The sequence below is a fragment of the Setaria italica genome, chromosome VIII (assembly GCF_000263155.2).
Source record: "Setaria italica strain Yugu1 chromosome VIII, Setaria_italica_v2.0, whole genome shotgun sequence".
In the NCBI taxonomy this organism is placed as follows: Eukaryota; Viridiplantae; Streptophyta; class Magnoliopsida; order Poales; family Poaceae; genus Setaria; species Setaria italica.
In genome coordinates this window covers 5,059,287-5,067,025 of record NC_028457.1, presented here as the reverse complement: position 1 = coordinate 5,067,025, position 7,739 = coordinate 5,059,287, and the positions used below count along the sequence as shown (strand labels likewise).

The 7,739-nt window shown below is 45.5% G+C and overlaps 2 protein-coding genes across 2 annotated transcripts; one reads left to right on the top strand and one right to left on the bottom strand.

The window, feature by feature from the left end:
- Positions 1 to 503: 503 nt before the first annotated feature.
- Positions 504 to 5,260, top strand: LOC101784669 (protein-tyrosine-phosphatase PTP1). Its single transcript, XM_012847970.3, has 9 exons — positions 504 to 1,210; positions 2,305 to 2,392; positions 2,480 to 2,547; positions 2,645 to 2,779; positions 2,883 to 3,005; positions 3,807 to 3,949; positions 4,031 to 4,172; positions 4,609 to 4,691; positions 4,864 to 5,260. Exons 1-8 carry the CDS (start codon positions 1,112 to 1,114, stop codon positions 4,678 to 4,680), a joined length of 870 nt encoding a protein of 289 aa, XP_012703424.1. The 5' UTR covers positions 504 to 1,111; the 3' UTR covers positions 4,681 to 4,691; positions 4,864 to 5,260.
- A 982-nt stretch (positions 5,261 to 6,242) lies between these two features.
- LOC101784274 (dirigent protein 22) lies at positions 6,243 to 7,234 on the bottom strand. The gene has a single exon (XM_004978798.3). It carries the CDS (start codon positions 7,149 to 7,151, stop codon positions 6,600 to 6,602), a length of 552 nt encoding a protein of 183 aa, XP_004978855.1. The 5' UTR covers positions 7,152 to 7,234; the 3' UTR covers positions 6,243 to 6,599.
- Between the last annotated feature and the right edge of the window lie 505 nt (positions 7,235 to 7,739).

The following is a 7,739-nucleotide window of genomic DNA, read 5'->3' as shown; positions in this document are numbered from 1 at the left end:
CTTTTCTCTTGAATGTAATAACCGTGACGCAGTAGGAATTATTTTGTTTTTTCGGAAGAAAAAACTAGGCATTGTCTCGCCTCCGCATACGCGAAGTTGCATTTTTCACACGCGCCTGGTCCATTTCGCGGAACAGAACGCAAGTGTCCAATTGACGGAGGCAATGTTTAGTTCTCAAAACTCCTAACTTTTAACACTATGGAAAAAAAGATTCTTCATCACATCAAACTTGCGGTACATGCATGGAATACGAAATGTAGATGAAATCAAAAACTAATTGTACAGTTTTGTTGTACTTTGCGAGACGAATCTTTTAAGCCTAATTAGTCAATATTTAGATAATAATTCACAAATACAAACCAATATGCTACAGTTACTGTTAACCTCCAAACTTTGAGCACCTAAAGTCAGTAGCCACGTCCAAATCCATCACGAGCAGCAGCGTAGCACTCGGCCCAGGCATCGTACCGGGCCCACGACTGCCGGTTCGAATCCGTCCAGCGGTTTCCACTTCCCCGTCTCCCCTCGCCGTCCCGTCCCGTCCCCGGCCACCGCGTCCGCCATTTCCCCTTCTTCCCCGCAACCCAATTTCAAACAGAGGACGAGCCTTCCTCCCTCACCGCCACAAGGCGTCGCCCCTTCCGCCCCCGCAACCACCCGCCGCTCTCATCTCCGCGTCGGATCTACAGCGCCCCACCCGTCGCCCTCCCGCCGCCGTCGTCACCCGCCCCGCGGCGCCGTCCTCTTCGCCCCCAAGTCAAGTCTCCGCTCCCCTCCCCGCCCCGCCCCCACAAAAAAATTCCGATCCAACCACTCCTCCAGCCGAAGGCCCCTTCCTTCCCCCCCACTATATTTAAACCCGCGCCGCGCCGCGACGGCGACCCCGACGACTCCCCCGGCCGCGTCCCCCGCCAGCTCCCCCTCACCCCCGACCATCCACGCCTCCAAGCGCCGCCGCCGCGAGGCCGTCAACACGGGAAACTCGCAGCCGCGGGGCGGCGGGGGCTCCGGCCCCCCGCCTTCGCGGACGCTGGCGCTGCCGCCGGCTGCGGGGAACGCGGCGGGGTTCGACCCGCTCGACCCCGACGCGAACCCGCCTGCCAAGGTGCTCATGGAGGGCGAGGTCAAGCACTGCAAGAAGGCGCTCAAGGCGCTCGAGAAGAAGCTCGGGAAGCCCAAAGCGCTGGCCAAGGAGTTCTGGAACCTCCCGGTACCCGAGCTCCTCCTTTTCTCCACCTCTCGGTCGCTGTGGTGACAATTATGCGCGAGTTCAGGATACTCTGTTGTTGCTCTTACTTGGTCTTTATTTCCTCACACAAAGATGAGCTCGAGTAGTAACTTCTAATTACTCACTTAGTCATGGTTTTTACGTTCTGGGCGCTAGGATCATTTGTTCATTGACTTGTCAAAGGATGCGGAGGGTCAATTCTGCCTAGTGCTAGGATGCAGAGTCTCAATTCTGTGTAGTGCTAGGATGCAGAGGGAGAGGGTCAATTGTGCCTTGTGCTTTAGTGGTACTGGTATCTGATGTCGCGCCTTATGCTAGGGCAGGCTTTGCTTTGAAGCTAAGCTTCACGGTGGCTCTTTTGTGTATGAATGATATGACATGATTATGCCGCATCATTTCGGTACCTTTTGAGGGGGATCGAGAATTATTTTTTTTCTTAAAATGTATTGGGTATACATCATAGCAACTGGACTTGAAGTCCAGCATTTCTACTGGATGCTACCAGAGGACTTGATGCTGCTATTTCCAGAAAACTGCTCCAGTCAGACCAGCACTCTGGCCAATATTTTTAAAACTTAATTTAACTATACCCTTCTCACCTCTTCACCGAACCAGTAATTCCTGTTTCCTTGACTTACTTTTTAAGGCATCTTGTTGCATAGTTCTCATTGTCTTAACTGAAATTGATGTAACCTACAATGGTGATTATCTACTAGGATTGTAAGGAAATGTTTTCTGAAATAGCACTGGGGCTGTAGCTGTACCAATTGCTGTGTAAACAACTGGATTAGCTACTGTTAGCGAATTGCTGTAACAATTCCATGACTTGGCATTTTGTGATGTTCCTATTTATTTGCAATCTTATGGAATGAAACGTCTGCTTTGGTTATGTATTTTTGTTCAGTCTAATATGCCAAAACACACACACTTGAGCCCCATGTTTCTTTCTTTTCTTCCAAAGTATGAAAGCAATAATTATTTTTTTAAAAAACTTTGTAAGTTAGATCATGGGTGCCGCAAGAAATACTTTTTTGAACCAAGCTAAACTACCTCTCATATGTGTTTCCTTGTTGCAGGATATAGGAACAGTGCCTCCGTCGTCACAAAAGTCGGCTCGGGAAGCTGTTAATAGAGGAAGAAATCGCTACACTGATGTCTTGCCAAGTGAGCATCATGAACTTGTATAGACTTGCAGGTATATAGACTTGTATGGAGTTATTAATTTGGTTTAACTTGACTTCTGTTCCTTAGTTGACAAAACCAGAGTACGACTACAGTCCCCAACAGGCAATGATTACATCAATGCCAGCTTTATAAATGTAATTTTGCCCTATTTCCTTGTATTTCGTTCTCTATTTTCCTTTTCTTTTTAATGACTCCAATCGTCATCTGGCTTGTGACATATAAAATTTGTAGACTGGTGGCAGAGATCAAACAAAGTTTATTTCCACTCAAGGCCCGCTAGCCAGGACAATTGAAGATTTTTGGCAGATGGTATATGAGAATCACTGTCCTGTGATTGTTATGCTCACCAAATTTGATGGTTATAAGGTGCTAATATTCAACATAATCTTGTAGACACAACTTGAATTTATTGACTATATCCTTTGAAATGTTATTAACTAAATAATATTCACATTGAAAATATTAGCAGTGCGATGAGTATCTTCCGTTGAGTAAGGGTCAGGGAGCTTTTGGAAAATTTAACATTAAGATCGTGAAGACAAGAAATGATGGTCAGTTAGTGTTGCGTGTTGTAAAGGTGCAAAGGGATGAGGTAAATATATATAAATGCTATTGTATTTATGCTGTTTTTGGTGGATTGTATGTTAGCATGTATCACCACAGACTATTTTTATACCATGCTTTGCTTCATAGGGTATAGTTTTAAGATGAAGAATTGTTTGTGTTCAACTAGGCAACATAGTACTTGACTTCAGCTTTTGCGGTTGCTTTGGTCCATAAGAACTTAGGGTATTTCTCGTTTGCATAAAAGGCCCTCTATTATAGTCTCATTATTGTTATCTTTCATTGTTTGTGTTCCTTTTATCTGATGTTCATATTGAAACTTTGGTGTTAAATGTTTCACTTCAGCTTTTTAGGCATTGACCTGTCATAGGCTATTGGTTAGATATCTAGCATAGCATATTGTTCACAGCATATGTCAATTTTTTTTTTCTGCGATAGCATTTCTTGCCAGAATATGATGTCATATTACCAAGTGAGATGTCAAGCTTCTCGTGGTGGACCGGTTAGAGCGTTGAACTCCAGGAGTCATTGAAACTCCCGTCCCAACCCGGTTCGAAGCACGACACCTTCTTAGAACAAAGCCTGGGGGAGTCTTCTCCCGTGGTTGAGTTTTTTTTTTTTAAGTAAGATGTTAGGCAATAATGGCATACATGTTAGTTTATCAGACGTAGCTGGAATTTTCACCTCATTTCTTACATGAATATTTTTATGTTTCTCATTCCCTCTTCTTTTGTACATGTCCTTACATGTTTGTTACCTTCTGTTTCTTTCCTATGCTTAAGAACTCAAGTACTGAAGTAACTTCTGGTTGTGATTGTTCACATTGCAGTCAGATTCAGTGCACTCTCTTCTGCACATCGAGCATTCTGAATGGCCTGACCATGGGGTGCCAAGCAACAGTAATGCTGTACGACAAATTCTGAAAAGATTATATCACATTCCACGAGAACACCCAATAGTTGCACATTGCAGGTCAGTTTCAAACAATGCATTGCTTACTTATGCAACCATTTCTATACACAAACTTAATACTACTATTTTCTCCTTTTGCAGTGCTGGCATTGGAAGAACGGGTGCTTACATCACCATCCATAATGCAATAGATCGTATTTTACTTGGAGATCAGGGTGCCGTCAATCTTGCTGAAACTCTAAAAAAATTTAGATCAGAACGGCCTGGAATGGTCCAAACAGAGGTATGGTGGTTCTTTTTTTTAATTTTTTTTTGTCTCTAGGGTTCAGTTAGAAAATCCTCTGGTACAGAATAGTTTCAGTGTAGTGCAGCCAGTATTTGCTAACCAAAAGACATAAAAAAAACCCTTGTTCTGCTGGTTGCAGAAGAGTGGTCATTACCTATTCTGCTGAACTAGAGTTAGTGAATACATGGTTGTTGAAATTTGACTAGTACTCGATTGTTAGAGGTAGATTCCTCATGTGATAGTGGTACATAGATGTTTTGTCTGGCAATGGCAATATGCAGCTAGCAGTTGTGCTGGGGATTGCTCGATTGTTAGGTTTGGGTTTCTCATCTGTTATTATCCTTTTGATGGAGCAATCCCTGAGAGTAACAAAGAACAGATGTGCTAGAAGTGGTACAATCTGGGTATTCTAATGTCATCTTCTGCTTTGCAGGAGCAATTCAAGTTTTGCCACCAGGCAATCGCAGATGAACTGAAAGATCTGATATCAAATTCAAAACACTGAATCATTTCGAGGTAGGTTTTCTGCATGAACATGCGCCCAGTGGACCATCGTTATGTCATTGTCATTATGTCATATTCGACAACCTCCTACCTACATGATCTCTGTACAAACATATATGCTCTGCACCAGTAATCTTAGAATCTTAGGTACCTTCTCGTTTTAATTTATGCTGTTTCCCTGCAGGGACAAGTAACGTCAGTCTTGACATTGTCATGACAGTCTGATTCCGTGTTTTCCGCCATTCTTTAAGCTTCGGTAACAGCATTCATGTACAGCATGAAGCCTAAGATGCAGATTTTAGTAGGAAAAGCCGAAGCTTTTCTAACATTTTCTGATCTAAATATTGTTGTTCCGATCCATATGTGCAATCTTGTATGATCTATGAGCAGCTGGAGTGCATCAAGGTTCACATGTATACCAACCTTGCTCTGCATTAACTTGTATACTTGGTTCCTCATGTATTAGAATTTAGATGATGTTAGGTTACCGATCATCGAGTGTGGCATTGCCCCTGACTTGTATTGTTTGCTGACTACCCATGAAGTGGAATGCGCAGGAAAGATTTGGTATTGTTCCTTTCTGTTGTGACGCTCGCATGGACGCATACAGAATGATTTCCAGGCCGTTGTACTCAGTCAAATGTTCAGGCAGCATCACTTTGTTCCACCTGGAAGCTTCTCCTAAATCACCGTATAAGTAGAATGCCCAATGCAATGCTGGACTAAGACAATACTTCCTCCATCCCAAATTACTATTCGTTTAGCTTTTTCTAGATACATAACTTTTCGGCCTGTTCGCTTCAGCTTATTCAGCTGGCTTATCCACCGAACAGTGTTTTCCTCTCACATCAAATCAGCCGTTTCAGCTTTTCAGCCGGCTTATAAGCTGAAGCGAACAGGCCTTTGATATTCGTTTAGGTTTTTCTAAATACATAACTTTTGATATTCCAAGTTATTCGTTTAGGTTTTTCTAGATACATCAGTGTATCTAGACATTTTGTGCCACTTTTTCTGATAAAAGGAATATATAGTGGGCACTGAACACAAGTGCGCGCGTGCACACATGGATAAAAAGTAGAAGCTAGTGCCTCAATTTTTAAGTAGCAACACCAATCTCCATCAGGTTTGTGAACCACCCTTTCGGAATAGGAGTGTTCTCAACCTTTTTATTGGCTGATACGAAAAAAGAGAGCAAACACTCGCTCGGTGATGAAGCATCGCACTTGAAAAGCCTTTGTGTGAGTCTAGATGGGAATTATAGGATGGTCTTCTTGCTAGTTTTAATGCTGGCGGAGGGATCACGAATGGCCTGGGAATTACGAATTTGGAACGCGGTCTGCATATTCATACTTGTAGGAAAGTTATTTTGCAACTATTTCTGCTTGTAGTAGGAAGGTATTTGCTACTTCAGAAGACTTGGAAGGGGGGCATTTGGAATTGCCCCTAGAATTTTATACAAGAAAATGGGCGGAACACATATGCTTCTAGAAGCAGAGTTAGCAGTTTCCCCTGAGCGAAGAAGAGGGGTGTTTGCCCAATGGCATGCTGGAGCAGACACCATCATTTGTGCCACTTTCACGTGATCAGAAACTATATTCGTACTGTGAATGCGCTGACATAAACACATAATACTCTCAGACAAAATGAGGAGGCTACAAAAGTAGAGATAGATGGTATGTGGTGCCAACGTATTCTCCCTTCAGATTTATGTGAAGCTTCTTTTGTGAAAACAAGAGTTCTGAACCTTGTAATGGACACAAAACACGCAATCTGTAAGCTGTGAAAAGAGAAGAAGGCTGATGAAATAAAATTTAAAAAAGTAACAAACACTCTGCGATGAAGCACCATGATTGAAAAACCTTCAGTGACACCATTATTATCTTTCTTTGCAATCTTATCGCACTCATGAGTGAATGAGTGCTAGTGCATGACGTAGACGTCATACTCGACGGTGGCGTCGCCGGTGCGGAAGTCGAGCCAGTGTGTGCGCAGCTGCGCGTACCCCCGGGCGAAGCGGAAGGCGCCGGTGCCGCCGACGACGGGTAGCTCCCGGACGGCGTCGAGCGGGCAGTTCCGGCCGAGCAGCGCCAGCGTGCTGCCGTTGAAGTCGCCGGAGGTGAAGACGAGGTTCATGGCCTGGAGGAAGCCGAGCTTGGCCTGGTCGGAGCCCATGTAGAGGCCCTGGGCGCGGCCCACGGGGTTGGACTCCTGCTCGGGCCCCTCCGTCAGCGGGTCGTCCATCACGTTCACCATCCCGAACATGGTCATCGGCGACGAGGAGGAAGGTGGGTCCAACACGCGCACCGCCGTCGGCGACTTGCCGCTCACCGTGTCGTGGAAGTAGAAGTGGAGGTGCGTCGGGGCGGCGGCGGCGTCCTTGTGCCGCCCGCCGTCGTGGGCTTCCGGATGGTGGGCTTCGGCGGCGACGACTAGCACGAGGAAGAGGAGGAGCGCCACGGCTTTCTTGGCCATCTTTGAGCTGCGAGTGGGAAGCGCTGTGTTGTAGCTGAGTATCAAGTGTGAGCAAGCTTGAGTTGGGTGGGTATGGGTTACTGATCGAGCTACAATTTATAGTGTGGAGTGGACAGTGGAGTGTTGTAGAGGTGTGGAGCGATTGGTGACGCGTGGCGGGCAGTGAATGGGGCTTCAGAATGCTGCGCCATGAACACGAACGAAGTGACGAGTGGTAGGGCGGCAATAATGCTTTGCTTGCTTGGCCAGCCATGAAAAAGGGCATCTCAGTGGGGGAGGGAGCACAATGCAGAGGAGCAGATCGCATTCGCGATTCGCGAATACGAATTTCTTGTGGCTTGGGATGGAGAGTTTCTGGAAGGATTCTAGCTCGGTGCTCTGTGCTCTTGTCGGTGCAGGGCAAACAACGGGAGAAGGCACACGTCCGGTGCGACCCACCCTGATTAATACTTGCTTTCCTTGCACGTACTCGTTCGCTCTCCAAGTGGAATGCATGATCAAAGTTCTTCCTGGAACGGACGGTCCAAAAAATAATTCACTACCCCTTCAAAAAGAAAAGACAAAAGAAGTCACTGCTGCCTCAGACAC

Excerpts from the sequence above, each read along its gene's own strand:
- LOC101784669 (XM_012847970.3), top strand. The coding sequence starts at position 1,112 with ATGGAGGGCGAGGTCAAGCACTGCAAGAAGGCGCTCAAGGCGCTCGAG. Across the intron at positions 1,211-2,304 it reads AGGAGTTCTGGAACCTCCCG|GATATAGGAACAGTGCCTCC; the intron begins GTACCCGAGCTC and ends TCCTTGTTGCAG. Across the intron at positions 3,006-3,806 it reads TAAAGGTGCAAAGGGATGAG|TCAGATTCAGTGCACTCTCT; the intron begins GTAAATATATAT and ends TTCACATTGCAG.
- LOC101784274 (XM_004978798.3), bottom strand. The coding sequence starts at position 7,151 with ATGGCCAAGAAAGCCGTGGCGCTCCTCCTCTTCCTCGTGCTAGTCGTC.